Consider the following 22,262-nt stretch of genomic DNA (forward strand, 5'->3'; position numbering starts at 1 on the left):
TGTTTACTTTTCTTCTTCTTCTTCTTTTCTTTCTTTTCTTTAAAACAGAACAACACCCAATCTCCAGTGCAATTGATGGTACCAATAACTGGTGGCAAAGTCCCAGCATTCAGAATGGGAGGCAATACCACTGGGTCACCATCACCTTGGATCTAAGACAGGTGAGTAATGTTTACCCAAGGGTCACTTATTGAATGTAGGATATAAATCTCTGCAATTAATTCTACCTCTCTAGTGTTTAGATAGTAGGATGTTTAATATTTAGTCATTTAATAGCACATAGCTAAAGCTGGATAGTTAAACCTTAAACTAATTTAAAAACAGGTGTGTTTTTCAATTGTTTTTCAGTTGTTTTTAAAGAACATCTTAGAGATTTTATTCGTATCAGCCTGTAGTGGAAATGGCTGTGTCTTCTAGTATATAAGTCACAGACTATTATAATTCGTGGCAGAGAAACAGTTGCACATGTGTGAATTTACACCAGTATTCCCTTTGTCTTGATAACTTTCCTCTGTTTGTCTCAGCTAGCTTTCCCCTAGTAATCTATTTTTTTTTTTTTTTTTTTCCCCTCTGCTTTTGATATCATGAAATTTGCTTGAGTTAATGGATTATAAAAGACTTTTTTTCAAGAAGTAAGCAGCGTTTGACACTGGATGTGTCAATGACACAAATAATGACAAAACTGGAAGTATTTGCTCTTCTAGCTGGTAAAATTCCCATACAAAAGGCTGCTAGATGGAATAGATGATTTGCTAGTTTGTCTGTTAGGCATGGAACAATCAAGTCTCCTTCACTGCTCCTAGAAAAGAAGTCATCATTTTTGAAGAAAATGTATTTTTCTAGATTTTTTTTTTTTAATTTCATGTTTCTTTGAACAGACTTAAGTTATCTGAAAATCACAGTTAAGAAATCCATGAATTTTTGCAGTTTAACAGGAATTTCAGTATAAATTGAGATCAATATGTCCAAACTCTTGAAAAAACTATGCTAATAAAAAATGCATGCTTGAGATGTACAGTGATAATGTTCTTTTGCAAGATCATTAGGTCCTGATGGTAATTTTTAAGTTTAAAAAAGAAGGTTTAACTTTGATGTTTAAAATAAAGTATGTTATGAAATGAAGCATAGGTTGAACAATTGTTTAGTTTCTTCTTTAATGAGAAAGAAAGATTAGGAAAATAATTGCAGGATCTTTTGTCAGTGACAGAAGGTTTGGATAGGACTTCTTCGTTTGAATAGTTGACTTTGTTGTTAGTTTTTAAATGGACAAACATGAACGGAGAATGAAGAAAAGGGTGGTGACTTAATTTTTTTTTTCCTTCCAAGAATGTTTTTACTTTGGAAAGAGACCAGCTGAGCTGCTCTCAAAATCTTAGCCCTGTTGATGTTTCTCCAAACACGTATTTTTCCTCTCCTGACCCACACTCAATTTCACTAATTTGATTTGAAATGTTTCCCCCAAGGGGCCTTTCTTCTATGTTTTCCTTTGAGAGCTTGGGAGAGAGAAGGCATGTAGGGCTATGCAACTCGAATGTAAATTGCTACTCTTCAAGAAAGGATTTGGTTAATAAAGACTGCTTGAAGTCAGTAAGTTATTGGAGCTGACTTGGTGTGCTTACTTTAAACAAGTCAGCACTAGTGAAAAGTAATAAAACTATATGAAGGACCTTAGTGATTTTAATAACTACTTACTTAACGCATTCACAAGAAAATTGATAAAAAATTACCCCTACTCTGACCCAGTCGGCCCCTACTCTGACCCAGTCGGCCCCTACTCTGACCCAGTCGGCCCCTACTCTGACCCAGTCGGCCCCTACTCTGACCCAGTCGGCCCCTACTCTGACCCAGTCGGCCCCTACTCTGACCCAGTCGGCCCCTACTCTGACCCAGTCGGCCCCTATTCTGACCCAGTCGGCCCCTACTCTGACCCAGTCGGCCCCTACTCTGACCCAGTCGGCCCCTACTCTGACCCAGTCGGCCCCTACTCTGACCCAGTCGGCCCCTACTCTGACCCAGTCGGCCCCTACTCTGACCCAGTCGGCCCCTACTCTGACCCAGTCGGCCCCTACTCTGACCCAGTCGGCCCCTACTCTGACCCAGTCGGCCCCTACTCTGACCCAGTCGGCCCCTACTCTGACCCAGTCGGCCCCTACTCTGACCCAGTCGGCCCCTACTCTGACCCAGTCGGCCCCTACTCTGACCCAGTCGGCCCCTACTCTGACCCAGTCGGCCCCTACTCTGACCCAGTCGGCCCCTACTCTGACCCAGTCGGCCCCTATCCCCTATTCCCCTTTTTTTTCCACTTGATTGTGAAGGGAGATTGAATATTCCTTTGTCTTATGTTTTGTCTTGTATTTGTATGAAAACATCTGGTCTGAAGAGTGGCCTGTTGAAATGTCATTAATGAAAATGGCTGGCTAAGAATATCAAAATGATGGAGCAAGATTAAAAAAAAAACGTCATTTTGATCCTTCTGCATCGGTTTTTCTGTTATTATAACTGCTAAGCTTTTTGTAATGCTGGCAGTGGCTGTGTCACAGTTTTGTAGCTCTCGTGGGTCATAAAATCTAAGCATGCCTTTCGCTTTTTCTGGAACCTGATGTATGGTAGTTTTTCCTTTTTTTTTTTTCTTTTTCTTTTCCTTTAGATGTATGGCAAAAATCCAGAGCAAGGGAAAGATTAGTTTAGGAATGAGGCGTAGTATTGATGTACAAGATACTGAGATTTGATTTATGATCTCATGCTTTTTATGCTGGCAATTCTACAGTATCAAAATCCACAGCAGTAAGACAGAAACAGTGTTTTTGCCTGACTTTTCCTGTGGGCAGCTTCTTTGCGATATGGTGATGAACTAACTATACAGCTGACTATTATAAATGTCAGTAGTGTCCCTGTGCCAACTGTAAAATATTTGTCCATCACAGCATTAAGAATATTTTCTTTACTTTTATTCTGTATCAGACTTTGAAAGGTTTTTAAGAGTGCTTATTGCTAGACATATCAGGAAGACAAAAGTGTATGCTAAGTTCTTAAATTGTGGAGCAAGACCCCAAGTATCAAGCTGTGAAGACATCTCCACTCCTTGAGTAAGTTCTAGCTCATGAATATTTCATGAATACATGATTACCACTCAGGCTGATATAAGAACAATTTGAAGTTTCTGATACTAAAAAAGTATAAGTAAATAATATTATAGTGTGATTCCTACAGAGCTTTGATCTTGAAATCTCTTGGCACGTAGTGTAAGGACAAATCATTTACTGATGTAAAAAGACACATGTAGTTCTCTTGACTTCAGTAGACCCAATACTAATTTGTTTTATGGAGCAAGTTTCTTTAAAGCACATTTGTTGCTGTAAAACTAATGTAGCAATATTCAGTGTACTTATCTGTACTTTCTTACAATACAATTCTTGATTAAAATTATCTTTTATTGAAAAACAATGGTTGCATATAATAGTTCAAAACCGAACAGAAAAGATTTAGTCTATACTTCTAGCGTTACAAACCTTTCAGAGCAAAATGCAGCAGACAATTGATAGGCCCCAGAATTTATTATTGTGGGCCTTTTTAGGGGATCTTAATCCCAGGCTGATACTCAGTATTCCTGCATGTAGTCTTATAGGCTTTTGAGGATTGGCACAGATGCATTTCAGATGTTTTTGATTCAGAAAGTAAAATAAAATCAGAGAAGATGAAGTTTCTCTTCTAACAAGTTTTGTATGCAGAAAGGATTTTGTAATTAAAGTGCAGAGTAATATTAGGTGTAATACGCATTTTCACGACAGTGCTTGTCATGACTTTATGGAAAACACATTTGGTTGTTTTTAAGATTTCCTTGCCAAGCTCATCCTGAAGGAGAAATTTAGCTGAATTTATAAGGTTAGGAAGAATCATTCTGCCAAAATCGTTGCATTACTTCAGGCTTGTTTATTTGAAGTCTGTTGTATTAAATGGTTTACATTACACCAACATGATTTTAGTAAGGTATACAATAGCTGACTGAAAATGATCCTGGAATTTTAAAATTATATATTTCAGATATATTTTCAGATATATTTCATATTTTTTTTCAGGATCTGGTAGAGTTTGGGTTTGAATTGGGATGTAGATTTGAACTAATTGGTTTGTTACTAGTAGGTACCCCTGTTCTTAACAGGTTTTTTAAAAAAAAATATCTAGCGGGACTCATCTTTTAACTTTACACTTTTGGAAATTGGGCCTCAAATACTTACAGTTATGAAAAGATAACATCTTCCCTTACTGTTCTTTCCACTAATGTAAATTGGAAAATCTAACTGAGAGTCTTAATCTAAAAAGATTAATGGGAAAATTGTGCTTGTCAGAACCTATGTATGTTTTAGAGTACTGAACATGCACTTGGAAAAAGGAACATTTGGCTACCATCTGCTGTGTGGCCACTGCTGGCAGAGTGTTTAGAGAAAGAGAATGTAAAATGGCTTGATGAATGGAGGAAGGGTTCATTTCCGAATCTGTTTCAAGAACCAAGTTCTTGATATTGCAGGATTTGACTTAAAGGAAACAAGGTCATTAGGAAGGCTAAGTAAAGCAGAAGTGGTGTGTTAAGTTGGTATTGCTGCTATGAGGAAAGGGCTCTTCAAATATAAGTTTATTTGGCTAATCTTTACAGTCAGGATTGAAATGCCTGCAAAATGATGCTTCTAATCTGTGGCAACTTGGTATCTGCTACCTTGCTTTGGCTTGCCCTTTTTACCTTTGTGGCTCAATAAGAAAATAATGAGTTCTGGGAAAGCTATACAGTTAGATTAATTCATGGAAATCATCAGCTCTTGCCATGTGGCTTCAAGTTTATCATGTGGCCAGTTGAGGGGCAGTGAATGAATGGACTGACTGGCAGAAAACTGCCTTTGATGATGTTCAGATATAGAGAAGTCATAAAAGTAAAAATCTTTTAGGAAGTGCACTAAGAGCATTGGAAAGTCGTCTTTACGTGGAGTTCCTAGTTCAGATCTGTTTGCAGAAGCTATGGTATATGAGGTCTCTCAAGACCTAGCTGATATTTGTTAAAACATATTAATATGCAAACACTGGAGATACCTGAATCCCTTCTTCCAGCTTCAATCCACTGTTTGGAAACATAATCTGTAAGAATATAACACCTACTGAGAGGTTGCATTCTGACTTATTGACTACATTATCCTTTCATTTATATATGCAGTATCCATTCATCTATGTAATTTCAGAGGGTGACAAATCATTCTGATGCTGTTGATATTCAGTGTCCTGTGAATTTACTTAGGAAGTACTTTTAGATATTTGTGGTCTGTGTGTGGAAGAAACCTGAGAAAATCTGGGGGGAAAACAAGACAGTGTTTTTTTTTTTTTTTTTTTTTTTACACAGGCTGACTACACATACCTCATTGTCTGCAGAATAATTTCTTGTTTTATGAATGTCTTTTTTTGGTTCTTGTTTCAAATATCTTCATTTCAGCTCTTGGTGAACTGTAGACATGCAAGAGAAATCAAGCTGTGGAAGTCTTGAGCATCAAACATGGCTGCTGGTTTTCTGAAAAACAAAACAAAAACCACCAAACCATTGACTTTAAATGATGCAACAATAAAATGAATTGCCCAAGGAGTTACTCAAAAACACTTTTATATTTAACTGTGTGTTTCCCTTACCCTCCCTCACCAAGAAATTCAATATTTAAAACAAATGCAACTTACATACTCTTGTGTGAAAGTATTTCTGCAGCAGTGCCTGCGGTTAGTTTGTGGCGAAAGATAATTCATTATTACTGGTTGAAACTGGATTTAAAACTAGCTACATCAGCTGTAGAATATAATGGGTCTCGAAAAATCTCCATGTAATCAGAAGTAGAGCATTTGTTGTTCAGCCAACTGTGTAATAAGTAGGGGAGTAGTTTAGTTTATGATAGCAAGTAGAGAGGAAAAATAAATAAATAAAAGGAAAACCAGACCAGCTGAACATAACATTTAAAGTTATGTCTGATTTTAATCAAATCTGAATTCGATTTAAAAAAAAAAAAAAAAAATTAAACCTAATTAGTCAAAATTTGAAGACATGTATCAACATTTCTTTTCCTTCTCAAGTCTGCGACTCTCTTAAGCAAAGCTTTGGTCATCTAAAGAATGTTTTGTTTCAGAAGTAGTCTCATGAATTGCACATACAATGTAATTATTACTTTTCACTGTGTGTTTATTTCCCTATTTGACAAAATCAAAACCTAATCAAACAAATTCCTATATTTAAAAATGTCTGAAATGAATGGTTGTGGCCAAAGCAGAACTCAGTATGGTATTCATACTGCACAAACAGATGGGTGTTGTTATATCAGCCAACTTGGCAATCTACTCCAGTAACACTACAGACCTCTGAGATAGTTAAGCAACACAGTATTTTTCTTCTTTCTGAATATGGTTTGATAACACATTCATGAAACATTAATTTCAAATGAGAAGTCTTATCAATCTGTAACAAAGGCCTTTTGTGAGGTAACTTAGTAGCCATTAGTTACCAGGGAGAAAGATGGTAGTTTTGGGGTGTGCCCTTCAGTCTTAGTGGCTCATGCTAATCAAGGGCCTGTGCAGGTTATTTAGCTGCCATGAGAAGATCACTCAAAAATTATTAAAAAAAAATAAGAAAAGCTATCAGTTACACATTACACATATAGCTGAGAGATGCCATACTTAAAAGCTACTTAAATAGCATTATCAGCCTTATATTCATCGCATTTACCTGATTTGTCTGCGTCCTTTTTCAGCAGTGTTAGTGAATAACAAGTGTTATTAAATAGCTTCAACACAGAATGGAAATGGAATGCCCAGATTTTTACTAGAGGATGTAAAAAGCTTATCAGAAATGCTCTTACTGAGAGGATTAAACTCCCAGCTAAAATGTGAAACAAAGAGTTATTTGGTCTACAGCTGTTTAAATGTTTAAAAAAATAAAAGAACCCACTTTGAAGTCTTCAGTAGTTCAGAAAAGCTAAATAGAAGGAATGTTATTTCCAAGTAATCCTGAAATAAATGGTGTATGTGTGTATATATGTAAATATATATCAGCTTGCATGTTAACACAGTACAAACTGAACACACGGTATTTTTTTGTCACACAAATAAATGTTTTGTTGTAATGTTAAAAGTTTTGATATATATTTCCATTAGTATCATAAAATATTAATCTAGCATTTGATAAAAATATTGTGCAAAAAAAAGATTTTATCTAGAGCCACTCTAGCAAATTCTACCTTTTTTCCTGGCAAATTATATACTGCATTTAAAATTTTAGTTAACTTGAGTACCAAATTGGTCTATTGATCTTTTGGAGATGAATGAAGTGTTAAAATTTTTCTCTCGCATTTTTTTAAGGTCTTTCAAGTTGCATATGTCATCATCAAATCTGCTAATGCTCCACGACCTGGAAACTGGATTTTGGAACGCTCCATAGATGGCACAGAGTTCAAACCATGGCAGTACTATGCAATTAGCGACACAGAGTGTTTAACTCGTTATAATATTACACCAAGAGTTGGGCCGCCAACTTACAAGAGAGATGATGAAGTGATCTGCACCTCTTACTATTCCAGACTAGTTCCTCTGGAACATGGAGAGGTATATTTGTTTTTGCACCCGTGGTTTTTGAGTATGAACTCAGACTTGAAAACATTTGCATCCCAGTTAGAGTTCAACTCCCTCAGCACTACCAGATGATCTGTTATTCTTTAATTTTACTATCTTTACATCATATACCAGTATAGCAAGCTTCTAAAAGTTAGGGTAACTTGTCATTCACTCCACGTATTCCTATTATTCAATTCTTTATTCTCTCCCTCCCTATAAACTGTGTAGTAGTAGTTCCTTTATTCTAGAGACAACTACAACAGAAATTCTATGTTCTGCTAGGTTTTTCATTTAATAACAAAAATTCCTGTTAGGAACATCTGGTTGTGAGATAAGGCTGTAAGAACTGTTGAAGTGCTAGGCACAGCTGGAGCTCCTAAACTGGCCTTGGCATTGTTTCAGGGACCTTGTATAATTAGAAGAATTATGAGTCGTGCAGCCTCACTGTTGATTGTTCTTTCTTTTAGCAAACTCTGTTAACTGTACTTGTGTCATTTATTTCATAGAGGCAGCCACATGAAGAAATGATACATTGAAACCAGAGATGTACAAAGAATTGGGTGGCACACGTACAATCAACAGCACTATCTGGAACATTTCTAAATGTGATAACATAAAAGCATAACAGAAGCATTAAAAAAGAAAGTCCGAATTGAATTGCTGTCACAAAGAACAGACTGCTCCTTTATAGCTGAAACTGCAGGCAGACATGAGTATTCCTTGCACAGAGAATCTCAAAACCTATATTAGGCACACCTAAATTCCTGGCACTCTTTTAAGAATATGTATTATTAGTGCTTTACAGTTGGTTCTGGTCAGAATAATAACCATAAATATGGGGCTCTCGGAAGTCCTGCAAATCAGCTGATCTCTACAAACATCCGCCTTTTTTTTAGCACTTGTTAGCAAGCTGCTGTTCTATGCTTTGCTTGCTCGTCTGAAAGAACAAATAGGGTAAAAGGACCACATGTCCAAATGTGTATGTAACCAAATGACATTTTAGCTAACTCAGACATTTTGCCATGTTTAAAGAGGTGTAACAGCAGTGTTGTACATTCTATCAACCTGAGCCATACTGCTTGAAAATCAGCTTCCAGTAATTTATGTTATGAAGTCAGAGTTTGTGTTAAATTCCAAGGCTAAAACTGCAATTGCTGGGAAATGGTCTTCAATTAAGGAGCATAAATAACGCAAACATGTGTAAACCAAATATATTGGTATACTTACTATACCAATAATAATCATGTGTAAGCAGAATATTAGCCAAATATAGCAGTGAACACGGAGAATTATTCTTTCTCTTTGTTAACACGTTAGTATCTACTCCTACTGTTTCTTCCTTTTCCTGGTAGGAAAGATTCCTGTATAAATTACAGTGCATTTTTACAAAATTTCTACTGCTCTACCCAATGGGTAGGTTTAGAATTGAGATGTGTATAAAATTTCACTTTTCATCACTTGAAAGCACTATCCATGAACAGAGAGAATACATATTCCCAGAGAATTGGAGCTAGAGGCAGGAGAAACTGAAATGAAATGCCAGGTATTGTGGGAAATATTTGACAGTAGTGGACAAAATTGAAACTGTAAATTCAAGAGTAATATGTGAGACAAAATTGCTCTGCATAAGTAATATGCTTTGCAGTTTAAAGCGTAGCAGATGAATTCAGAGCATGACTCTTGTGATGGACGATAGATGTACTCTTTGACATCTGTTTGTGGCATGTTGGTCTCATTTTGCACTTTCTTCCTCAAAATGTAGCACAAACTGTGTGGTCCTGAGTTGCTTTGGAAAGGAGCAGGGAGCTGTTGCTAAAATAAATTGCACATCTTGAGACCAAAAGCCATCTTACTGGAGCCAGCATGGGATTGTGTAGACAGAGAGATGGAGACCAGATGGGTGGTTTTGCGGTGACAGCCTTCAGCTTTCAGTTGTCATCCAACTTGTGGCTTCCCACTGTACTCTCTTATCACTGAGAGTTCCTTGCTGACTAGGCAGCTCTATCCCAATAGGATATAGGATTAATGTCTCCATACTGAGCATGAGCTCAGTTATAGTTTGCAATATTTACAAATTGTGCAGGGAAGATCTGTAATGGCAAAATTTCGCTTATGGCTGGAGTTACATGTTCCATGTCACTAAGGGAGATGAAGAAAAACAGAGGAAGTAATGATTAGCCTGTGGTATGATTCTTCTCCTTATGCTATTTCCACAAAAGTCCAGGAACATGAGACTTTACAATGAGACAAGAGTGGTGGTTTCAGAACCTTGTAAATCGGGAAGCAAGAATTCTACCTGCCGGTTGAGAGTGGGGAATATAATTTTAATTAATTTAACATCTCACTATCCTGAGTTTCTGAAAAACAAACTTAAGTGTTACATGTTTATTTCTCACACTGAGATGTTGTAAATGGATCGCAGTTACATTTATGATTAATTCAGAGCCTCTTCCTAGATTCACACATCTCTGATCAACGGCAGGCCTAGTGCTGATGATCCTTCACAAAAGCTTTTGGAATTTACTTCTGCGCGATACATTCGCCTACGACTGCAGCGTATTAGAACCCTTAATGCTGACCTCATGACTCTCAGCCATCACGATCCAAAAGAACTCGATCCCATTGTTACCAGAAGGGTAAGCTGATTGTTCAGAAACACTGCTCAGTATGACAGGGTGGGACAGCCTTTTCTGGTCTCTGAGAAACTACTTCAACTTTGCCATCCACTGAATTGTTCTGAAAGGTTGTTAACAGATTTTTCCTTTCCTTCCGATGTTATTAACATGACATTTTGCCAGAGACAACTCTATCTGTTTTTAAAAGATTTTTAATTTTGTTTACTTTTTGATTTATTTGCTCAAATGATTTAATCTCTAATACCCTAGGAGGAAAGAACAAAGTGTAGTTTGACTGATGCAAGTGTCATTTGAGGTTGCTCTTTATGCAACTGCAGTATGATTTCTAGTGTATTAAGGATTTCAGTGGTCTGATTCATAAAGAGAATTGCTTGAAAATCTTGCCATGATGAATTTTCTTCACTTTTTTTTTTTTAAAGGCATTTTAATCAATTGTTTTTAAGGCCAGAAATAATAATAATTTACACAAATACACATTTGATTTTGAAAGTGGGGAAGCTGAGACAGCAAAACACTTTGACTGCCTCAGCATCTTACAGAAACATGATTTTGGAGCTCCTAGTAACAGTGCTTGCCATAATTAAATTTTCTGCAATATTTCTGCTTTGTATTTAACTGTTTTGACATCTTAATTTACCTAAAATTGGTGAGCTAAGTGGTCAGTGGCTTCAAGTTCTTCTATGAAGTTAGAATTTCTGAGGACAGAAAAGTACAAGAAATGTTCATTTCTCCACTCTTTTTTGAATATTTCTTTAACAACATCCACAAGCAGCTAAGCTAGAGTAGAATCTAGAGTCCTCTCCACTTTCACTGCAACCTACCTCTTGCATTTGTGGCTTCTCTGATCCAGGCAATACTTGTGCAGAGATGCTGCTTCTTGCAGAACTATTATACATGCAGCAGTGTGACTGTGTGTTGAGGAGGAAACTGGGAGTGTATGGTGCTATGAGGTCTGGTTGAGTAGCTGGGTATAGAAGGTAGAAAGGAACCTGTCTCTTAGCAGTCTTTGGTAGGTACTTTTAGCAGGCAGCCCTGCTCTCATCTTGAGCAGAGGTGCCTGTTCAGTTGTAGCATTTCTGAAGCAAAAAAAATCTGTATGTTCTGCTCATTCCATCTGCCTCATGTGGGAGCTGCTAGCATGAGGACTGCATGCACAGAGGACTGAACAGCTGTTCCTGCTGTGCTTTACTGGACACAAGAAAACAGTTAACGCAATGGCTAAACTGATGAGATGTTCCCATGGAGCAGCCTGGTAGATATTTGGATACAATTGATAGTATTGAAATATCAAGAAATACACCCCAAAAAGGGATTTTTGACATGAAATCATGCAAACATGCAGTTTACATGGAGAACAAGGGTTCTGAGAATAAATATTTCCATTGCTTTCATACTGTACATTGTTGTGTAATCCAAGGCTTAGTACTAGCCTAGCCAGCATAATTTAGTGCATTTTGCATGAAAAGCTACACACCTTCATCTCCGTAAGGTGTGAGATTTACTGGGTCAGGGTTCCCAAGTCCTGATATCTCACTCAGTGTCCCTACACTGTGCAGTCAATGACAAAAAGGTAATCACTTCCACATTTCTGCATTCCATTTCTGTTCTTTTTGAAGGCATGACATCTGGTTGTTGATACCCATTTTATCAGTGAACTCGTATATAATCAAAACTGCTGAAGCAGAACTTTTCTAAGAGTTCAACAGCAGTTTTGTTTCTGTATTTAATTTCTTTATTTATTTCTCTCTGTAGCATTTGGTTAGCATTGGTCTCTTGTTCAACTTCAAGCTGTGCACAGCTGCTGTGAGACATATACAGTATGAGTTTTAAGAAAACAAGATAAAAGGGAAGAAATGGCAATGGAGTGAGCTACTTGGTCCTCCAACTTCTCCCGGTCTGGATCTCCTTTTTTGTACATAAGGACTTAATGCTCATTAAATTATTTATGTATTGTAATCCAACACCACAACAATTAAAAAAAAAAAAAGACTAAAATGCTAAATATCATAAAAATTTTAAAGACATTAAAAATTCAGTGTTCAATCAAAGAGGCTAGTTTGCTCCAACTCCAAGATCCTTAAAAAAAAAAAACAAAACAACAGTCCATGAAGTCACCAGGTCTGACCACCCAGGACCAACTCTTCATCCTGAAGCAGATGACTGTAGGGTTGTTAGGTCTGAGAGTCTTGAACTTTTTGCTTAGAAGTGTAGTCAAAAAAGTATTTCTTTTCATTCCTCTGTAGTACATACTTCCCCGGATACCAACAGGCCAACCATGTTGATACTCCAGCTGTAACTGAACCCAGATGGTCTTTCCTGCCTTTTCTTTGCCTTGCAAGTTAAATCCTTTCCTTACACATGCTGCTTTTGCTCACCACATGGCAATATAAATAGATACTATTCCTCTGTATCACTGAATCTCAAGCTAAAAATTTGGATAGCATAGAAGAGTGTCTCACACTAGTAGGAAGGAGTTTGTCTGGAATAAAGTGCACAAAGAGATTTTAAAGGAAGGCAGAGTTCTCATTTTAGAAAGCATACTCAGACTTCACAAACTTAAATTCAAAAATAGCAGTTCTTCATTGCTTTTATAAGGTGAAAAAAGGCTCTTATAAAAGCAAATTTTGGCTTAAGTCACATTCAGTGATATTTCTCGAAGCTTAGGAATTGTGTTTACTTCTTTATACTTAAGAGTTAATCACTGCTTTGAACCACTGAGGAAAAACATAGGAAAAATATAAAAATTTGCTAAATGAAAGGCTTCTCCAGGTAAGAGAAATTCAAAGTCTCTTGTACTTTGCAAGCATTTTTCAAGTAAAAAAATAGAGATGTGCTGTCATTTTATTATGTAGGAGGGAAGACAGAAATAGGTATAAATCTATTCACCTTTTTTCTATCTTCGATTTTTGTAGTACTACTATTCAATAAAGGACATCTCTGTTGGTGGCATGTGTATTTGCTATGGACACGCTCGAAGCTGCCCCCTGGATGAAGTCACAAAGGTATTCTTTAATCTCACTGATCTATTTTCACAATATAACTAGTCCAATTTGCCTAAGGTGAATGGAAAATAGAGTCTAAAAGAGATCTTATTACATGATGCATACTAATGATTTGCTATAATTTTTTTCCTTTGCTTTGTAAGCATATCTGGGTCTCTGGTAATTCAACTTTTTTGAAATGAACTCTTTCTCTTTGATGTTGAAATTAAATGGTTTGAGGATCTCCAGATATTGCCTGTTTTGCAACACAGGAGAGTTGCCCTTCCTTTTGTAGAAAGACTATTTTTCAGTAGTTAACATAGCATGGTTGTGGAGCATATATCATTGCCTTATTTTGGGAGTAAAGCTGATATTAGACAGATTTTTGGGAACATTGAGAAATTATTCTTTTAAAATTATTTAAAGATTTTTTTTCTTAGAAATTGCAGTGCCAGTGTGAGCATAACACATGTGGTGAGAGCTGTAACAGATGCTGTCCGGGTTACCATCAAAAACCGTGGAGACCAGGAACCATTTCTGTTGGGAACAAATGTGAGAGTAAGTTTGCACAAACATTTAGATAAATTCATTAAGAATTATATTCTTTCTGGAAGTTGCTTTTCATAGAAATTTACACTAATTCTCCAAAGCATCCAAAAATGACCTACCTTAGTCATAGCTGTTCAGATCTTTTTAAGTATTCTACCCAGTACACCCAATGTTAGGCTCATAGACGTGTCGTGCAATAAAACTTTCAAAGAGGGTCAGACAAAAGAGTCTTGGAGATTTATTATACTCGTGTAAAAACTAGCAGCTTCTCATCAATCATTTTGTTAGCTAATTGAAATGCAGATTTCTTACTTGATCATAAATTTCAACAGATTAAAAAAAAACCTTTGTTCTGATAACAAATGTTTTGAAATAAATTGCCCCACTGCTTTCCATATTATTTCAGGGATTGAATTAAGCTGTGCCAATGAGTGTCTCAAGGGCCAGCTAGTGCATTTTCCCTCTGCATCACTAATGCCTGGCACTAGCTGCAGACAGTTAAGAACCAAAGGACAGAATATTTAAGAGCAGTTAATAGTGATAGCGCACATCAGTATTGGCATCACTCCTCACAGGAGTGTGATTTACGGAATACTGCCAAAAGGAATCCTATTGAAGCAGTGACAGTATTTTTGAAATGTGCTTACTTGCTAAGAAATAGAATGTATTTGAGACTGCTGAAGCATACAGCGTGGTTAATGGGAAGAAAATCACACTTCTGAAATGAATTTATATGCTCTCCTTCTTGCATTTCCACTTCGGAAAGCATCAATGTTGTAGGAACTGCTACACAACATAAATAATAAAAAAATGTATTTCTTTTCTGTTCCTTCTTAGAGTGCAACTGTCATAACAAAGCTGAGGATTGTTATTACAATCAGAGTATTGCAGATCAAAAAAGGAGCATGAATATTCATGGCCAGTACACAGGAGGTGGTGTCTGTTTAAACTGTTCTCAACATACTACTGGGATCAACTGTGAAATGTGTGCTGATGGATATTTTAGACCACAGAAAGTAAGATTTGGAAAATAACATCCTAGTGTTTTGGTTAATGATAGTGTGATATGATATATATTTCAACTCATTGTTCATTCAAACATATATTCATTGCAGAATAACTAAAAACTGTATGTGATTTTTTTTTTAATAGATTACATACCACCAAAACTTCCAGAGAAAAGCATAAAATGCTTGTGAGGAAGTGCAGGTCTTATTGCTTTAAAAGAAGCTGTTGTAGAAGAAAAGAATAAGTAGATATGTTTTCCTACAATGGAAATGTAATTGTGATAGGAAACCTTTTTCTCATTTGGATAAACCTCTAAAAAGTGCTAACATTAAAGATTCAGTGTCTTCATAAGTGCCAAAATTGTGTCCTGTACTATAACAGCCCATTTCAACCAATGTTATAAAGGGTCCTTTCATGGTTCTAAGGTTGAACTCTGCTTCATGAAATATGATATCAAAAATTCTTCCTCTTGATGTGTTTATTGTAGAATATGTGGTCTCTAAGCCTACTTTCCTGTTTATTGACAAGTGTGACTCTTTGGAAAAATGACCTAAGTTCCACAAAAGACATTCATTATTGTATGTCTAATGAGTAAATGTGAAGTTCCTGCAGCGTTAGAAGTCCCCACAAGAAAGAGAAACTGAATTTCTTTCCCACAAGGTCTTACTACAGAAAATTTTCACACATAAACAAAAGCCCGTGCTTTAGAAATCCAACATAAATAGATGCAGAGAGGAAGGGTGAGTCTGTGTGAATTTGATTAGACAGCACCTACAGCCAATACAAAGAAGAATTAAACCTAAGTCTGAGATCAGCTAATTCGCTTGTTATAAGAAGCATTGAAGAAAAGTATTCAATTCCTAGCTAACAAATACATGTCCATGAGTCATTACATATTTGCTTTACATTTCAAGTACCTCAAAGGAAAATTTCAGCTTTCCCTTAAAAAAAAAAAAAAAAAAAAAAGGAAATCCTTGCCATAAAATTGCATTGTCTTGTAGTTCAAAGCTGTATAGATTTTGAAGTTGGTACAAATCTTCATGAGTAGATAATCTGTCTTCCCTACTGAACACAGAGCCAAGGATTTCTTCTCATTTCCTTCCTCTTTGAACTGGAGTGTCTTTGCTACAAGTGCCCATTCTTGTATCAAACATTTCCACTATCTTTGGCAAGCCATCACAGTGATTAATTGCTGTCATACTAAAAAATATTTAGACTATATGTGTCAGGCAACAACTTCCAAACATTAGTTACTCTACCTTTGACTGTGCTGTTGAAGACCAAATTATGTTCCTATAACTAAGTTTTTTCTTGATTGCAATCCTCTAATCTTCTGTTTGCTAAAATTACATCGAGTCCCTTGAAATGTTGCTGCATAGCAGCATTTCTGGTTTTCATTCATATTAGTTTCACAGACAAGAAACAGATGTAACATTATTTTTCCCAGTTAATAACTTGGGAATTTGACAGAGAATATTTGTTTTGTAGGTTTCTCCCTATGATGATCATCCATGCTATCCTTGTGGCTGCGATCCATTTGGGTCTCTGAGTTCTGTCTGTGTTAAAGATGAGCACCAGTCTGATTCACAGCATGGTAAGGGAGCAGAAAATGTTATTTTCTCTAAACTTCAAATCTTGCTAACGTTTCTGGGCAGTGAAGGTATGAGGGAACAGTACCTTCTTGTCAGTGGCTGCCAGTTAGGTAGCTCTTGAGAATAATGGTAAATATTTAGAAAGGAGAGGTGAAGGAAAAGTCAGGTTCCTGAATATGGTCTTGTGTGGGAGATGACAAGCTCTGAGTATGTGAAACAATGAGAAGGATTGAAATCTGACGCTGTTGCTTATGAATGCTATTATAACTGTCACAAAATGAAATAGTCTGCAGTTTCTGTGCATCTGGTACTCTAAGAACAAAAAATAGATGGTGAAGCTGACATTATGCCTAGTACCTAGGTGGAATGTACAGAGTGTAATAAAAAAGGAATGCTGAGTTACTCATATGTTCTGAGACATCTTAAATCCAGCGTGCTGCCTTCTCTTACCTTTCTGTTTTTGCTCTTCAAGGGACTTGGCCAGGGCAGTGTCAATGCAGAGATGGTTACACAGGAGAAAAATGTGACCGTTGTGCATTTGGGTATCGGGGTTATCCAAACTGCTTGCGTTGCAACTGCAGCCTAATTGGTAGCATTAATGAAGATCCATGCACAGAACCTTGTCTTTGCAAAGTGAGTACTAAACTCTCATTTTTGTTTAAAAGGCAACTGTGGAATGAGTTTGTAAATTCTTTTTTTTTTTTTTTTTTTTTTTTTAGTAAGAAAAACTTCTTCGTTAACTAGAGACCTCACTTCTTTTATATCAAATAACGTGGTGTGACTGTACACACAACAAACTAAAACTTAAAATTGCTAACTATTCTCTGTACTTAAAATATGCGGTATCATATGTTGAATAGTTTGTTATATTTTTTGAATATTCTGTATGTTTTTTTTTCTATAAAAATGGACCTGACTGACATTAAAACTGAATAGTAACTGCAGTTATGAGTGTAAGAAAGAATCTTAGAGGGAATGACAGTGTACCTAGCTGGGTTTGTTTTTAGCAATGAGCTAATGTTTCTCTTAAAAGCCACTAACCACATGTAAAGAATGGGTGTGTTTATAACACCTGCTTTTTGCAAAGTAACTGTGCATTTGGGTGAAGCTTTTGGAATGACTAAATTAGACATATGTGTGAAATCTGATTGTATTTGATTACAAAATATAAACCATCAATAATTTTAACAAAAACAAAAACAAAAACAAAAAAAAAAAAAAAAAAAAAAAAAAAAAAAAAAAAAAACAAAGCAGATTTTCCGTGACTGCTTTTATTTTTGGTAAACGTTCAGTACCCTTGAAATATCTTGCAGCTGTAGATTCTAAACTGTATTATAGAGCTCTGTATCATTATTTAAAGAAGTAACACACAATTTTTTGAACCAAATGTTAGCCAGTAGTTTATATATTTGTTGCCAAGTATGACAGCAAGTAGGAGCCAAAAAATGCCATGGTTTGTTGGACAGATTTTCTGAAACTGCTTAGTTCTTTTGCATGATTTATCTAATCCAAATCATTAAATGTATAAATAACCAGAGTCCTGAAAAAAGGAATAGTTTGAACAGACAATTTAAATGAGGAAAAAAAAAAGAAACAACTATTTTGCTTTCTTTTGAGCTAGAGTAACACTATTAGAGCTGTTGCAGCTTATGGGTGAACATTTTGGTATAAACTGGACAAGAAACTGTCTCCTTTCAGAGGACGAGCCTAGTGTACGGATGTTTTTTTTGGCCAGATCACTGAGAGTGTCACTAGCTGTCAGCACAATTACATTGGAGAAGGAAGCTGTGTGCTACAAATATTAAATGAAGTTGACAGAATTTCTAGTTTCTAAGCCTACATAGGCTGTGTGAACTCAGTAACACAAGTGATTCCCTTTTACATTCTGAATATAATCGTAATATTTGATGATCATAATATTTGATTATTTGTGAAACACAGCTGTCACAGTCTAATACTCTCTGACCAAATACTTCTGGATGTTCTATGTGTAGAGGAAGAAACATTTCCTATCTAAATCAAATACTACTAATAAAAAGATATTTTATGTTACCTAAGATTTCAATTTAAAAAAATGATTCAGCAGTGTACTGAATTCACTATGCAAGGACAAAACAGCAATTGCAATACAAAGTTGAATCACAGTACAAATGTGATTCTCATTTGGGAACTCATGTGGTCTTCATATACTCATGGTAGTATCAAAAGTCATCTTTACATACTCACAGTACTGGGTGTCCCTACCTGCTGGGAAGGAATGTGTGTTGACACCAGCTCAAGCTTGTTACTCTCTTCAAAATTCTTTTGTCAATTTTTTTTAAGTTTGTATGTTCTGTTTTGATCTGAGCACCATATTCACTACCCTCCCATGATGGTCTGGCTAACTTAGGGAGACATTCACACTTTTAAAGTAAACTCCAAGGAGAGTTTTCACTTGTTGATCCATTTAAATGTTGCCATCTGTTTATTTAAAACAAAGGCTGTCCTCCAGACCCCTTTGTGCTGACATAAAGTATTCTATGCAACAGTCACTCTCTGGATTATTCCCAGAACTTCATGGGCACGCATCCCTTGCTTTCAGTCCTCTTCCATTGTAGAGGCTTAATCAGAGAGTCACATCCCATCCCTACAGTCTAGTCAGTCACAGCAGCTCTTGAGGTCTAGCCATCGAATAAGGTTCTTAGTATTCATTAGGAAATAAGAAGTCATTTCATCCAGGTGAAGTTACAGAGACAAAAGGAACGTGCGATCCCAGTGTACCGTGAAAAAAGAAATAAAGAAGTTGGAAAAAACCACACAGTTATTGTTTCTGTAAAAATCCAATATTCCAAAAGCTCATTATTTTAGGATAATCTTAGATTTCCCTTTATATGGTACTTTTCCTATATTTATGTATTGTTGGGGATCTGTTAGGCCAGGGCTTGAGCTGGTGATGGAACACCTGGTGAAGGGGTTGTTTGTCCAGGGGGCACAGGCACATTTTTTGCACCTTTGCTTTCCATGTGCACAAAAGGAGTGGATCCCGGGCCGAGCCATGCTTGGCTCATATATGGGCAGCCATTGAAGAGGGAGCAGCAATTGGTCTTAGGCTGCTTTTTGAAAGAGAGTGGTGCATGGTCAGAGAGCCCCTTGTGCCTGCTCACAAATACTTTACCTGCTATCATCAAGAACCTGTCAGAAAAGTATTTTGTTTCTTTGTGAGCAGAATAAATATTAACAAATTAAAAAGTAATCATCCTCCTCCTTTGAATGAAAGCTAGAGAAATTGCCTAGCTTTTTCATGTGGTTTGTAGAACTGATCTGTATTTTTGCTTATAAAAGTTCATAACCTACCAGCTTAGAGAGAGGCCTTACGTAAACTTGATATGCCAAATGCTGGTCCTCAAGACTAAACTGTTGGTAGTGTTGCTACTAAAGGGCTCAGATTTTTCTCTGGCAATCCAGAAAGTCATTCAGTGAAACCAAATTTAATGTAAGTCTGGAACTGGGAGTGGCTCTTCTGATTGAACTGGAGGCTGCTTTTCAGGGTGCAATTTGGTCCACAGGCTTCACATTTCAAATTGCACTGCAGAGCTCATACAGGCTTTCTTGAAAGAGTAATACAGATATGCAGGACACTGTATGCCCTGCAGTCTTGGTGTCATCATCACATGTAGCAGGGATCTTTGTGAGGTTCTCTGTAGGCTGAGATAGAACAGTGATGTCTTGTTCTGATATGAAGCAAGGTCAGGGACAAGGGTAATGGGAAAGTGTTTTGCATCTTATTGTATAGAGATACCCACTGAAATCTACTTGCAGAATTTGATGGTGATTTACTCAATGTTTTTTATACTTGTTTCTCAGAAACTTTTGTTTAAACTGTTCCAATAAGTAGCTGCATAACATCTGTACAGATTTAACAAGGAAAAATATTGAGAGTCCTGCTTTGGGTGTTTTTGGGTGTTTTTTTGCTTTTTGCTTTTTTTTTTTTGTTTGTTTGTTTGTTTTGTTTTTTTTTGTTTTTACCCCTATAAATGGTATTTTGAAAGAGGTATGTAGCATGCTGTCGTAAAGTGCCCACTTTGCACAGTAATGAAGCATCAGGCCAGTGTTAGGAACTAAAGGTGTTGATATGTGATATTCCTCTAGGAATAGGTGGCAGTGGAGTGGTGGGATGGTTGTGGGATGCAAGTGTGAATGACTGCTTGAGGAACTGTTGCCTTGAAACTGGCTGTGGTGGCCTTAAGAAGCAAGCTGTGCTGTAGGTACACTTAGTTTCTTCAGAGTAAGCTAGAAATCCATTCTACTTGAGAAATACACAGACAAACTGACAGAAGACTTTCAAACCCTACCTGTGTGCTGAAGTTTCACTATAACAGAACTGTTATCAGGGTATATTTAAATTTTGATGAACTAACAAATTCTGATAACTCTCTCCAATCAGTTTTAATTTTAAGTTTTGAATCTTGTTCAATAAGCCTGTTGTGCTGAAATCTGTGTTCTTTTATAACGTTCTTAATGCTGTTATACCTAAATCCCATGTAAACCACTGTAATTGTTACCATAATAATGCTGATGTGAAACAATTGTTATATGCCATTCACAGGAAAATGTAGAAGGTGAAAACTGTGACCTCTGTAAACCAGGATTCTACAACCTGCAAGAGAGAAATCCTCAAGGCTGCACAGAATGCTTCTGTTTTGGGGTTTCTGATGTCTGTGACAGCTTAACATGGCCCATCAGTCAGGTATTATATGTTACATTAGTGACCTAATATTCTTTCCTCAGGCAGCTGCAACATGTACTGTACTTCTCTTTGACGTGCACCTGAGCTAACTCTAAATTCTGGCACGTATATCCTTACAGAGAAATGGATTTTCAACATCATTTGACAGCTCTGAGGTAGTCAGTATGTCATTTCATTGCAGGCTTTAGCTGCTGGCTTGCATTAACACCAGAAGCATAGTTAATGAAAGTCTGATGGATTCTGTAGTTCACATGAATATCTGTGGATGGGTTTTGTGACTACTTTCTCTTGCAGATTTCAGACATGGCTGGATGGCTTATTACTGATCTGTATAATGCAAAGGGTGTGCAACCTCAGCGAGGCCAATTTGATGGTCCCCGTCAAATAAGCATCAACAACACTGATGCTGTGAAAATTCTGAAACATACTTACTACTGGTCAGCACCTGAACCATATCTAGGAAATAAGGTGAGTTCTTGCTTGGAGTCAAAACTCTTAATTTCCCTACATTAATTATACTATATTGCTCCCAAAACACTGTACGTAAACAGTAGCTAATCAAAATGGTTACTTACTGAGATGTTAATATACCAAAAATTCATCTCTGTGTCCCTGTACTTTTTCTCTTACATCTTTCATGTATAGCGTAAAGCATTGTCTTTCAATTTGATGCTGTATTTCTATGCAGTGAAACCTTCACAACTGCTGTGTATGTTCTTCGGTTAGCTCATGAGAAGTAAAAAAAATATGAATATAGTTGAAATATATTTATAACTTCTATAATTAAAAAGTACAAATAAAAGCCAAGTTTACCAGACTTCTCAACCTGTCTCTGTTCCTCAAATCATAATATTCCTGGCTAAGTACAGTGCAGAATCCCCCTCTTGCTGTTTGAGCTCACCCCACACCACTTTGTTCTCAGCCTATCTTTGACTAGACAATATATTCTCTTTTACTTGATTGTTACTAACTTTCTTGCTCATATTCCCTATACTCGTGACTCTTGTCTCAAAGCAAGTGCCCTTCACCATCTTTATGGCCTTCTGATGGACTCTCACCATTATTTCCACATCTGTACTGTACTGACAAGCCCAAAAATGGATGAAGAATTTCATGTGTGATTTCACTAGTGCTGAGTGTAGAG

The 22,262-nt window shown here is 36.6% G+C and overlaps 1 protein-coding gene across 1 annotated transcript in view; it reads left to right on the forward strand.

Moving 5' to 3' along the window:
* Nucleotides 1-22,262, forward strand: part of LAMA1 (laminin subunit alpha 1) — a 100,447-nt gene that overhangs the window by 20,783 nt on the left and 57,402 nt on the right. Inside the window, 10 exon segments of the mRNA XM_052703485.1 lie at nucleotides 49-161; nucleotides 7,375-7,617; nucleotides 10,083-10,262; nucleotides 13,175-13,264; nucleotides 13,684-13,801; nucleotides 14,630-14,808; nucleotides 16,289-16,394; nucleotides 16,865-17,025; nucleotides 20,978-21,118; nucleotides 21,413-21,586. Coding sequence (XP_052559445.1) covers nucleotides 49-161; nucleotides 7,375-7,617; nucleotides 10,083-10,262; nucleotides 13,175-13,264; nucleotides 13,684-13,801; nucleotides 14,630-14,808; nucleotides 16,289-16,394; nucleotides 16,865-17,025; nucleotides 20,978-21,118; nucleotides 21,413-21,586 — 1,505 coding nt within the window.

This window comes from Tympanuchus pallidicinctus, unplaced genomic scaffold (genome assembly GCF_026119805.1).
Source record: "Tympanuchus pallidicinctus isolate F22 unplaced genomic scaffold, pur_lepc_1.0 scaffold5, whole genome shotgun sequence".
NCBI classification, from domain to species: domain Eukaryota; kingdom Metazoa; phylum Chordata; class Aves; order Galliformes; family Phasianidae; genus Tympanuchus; species Tympanuchus pallidicinctus.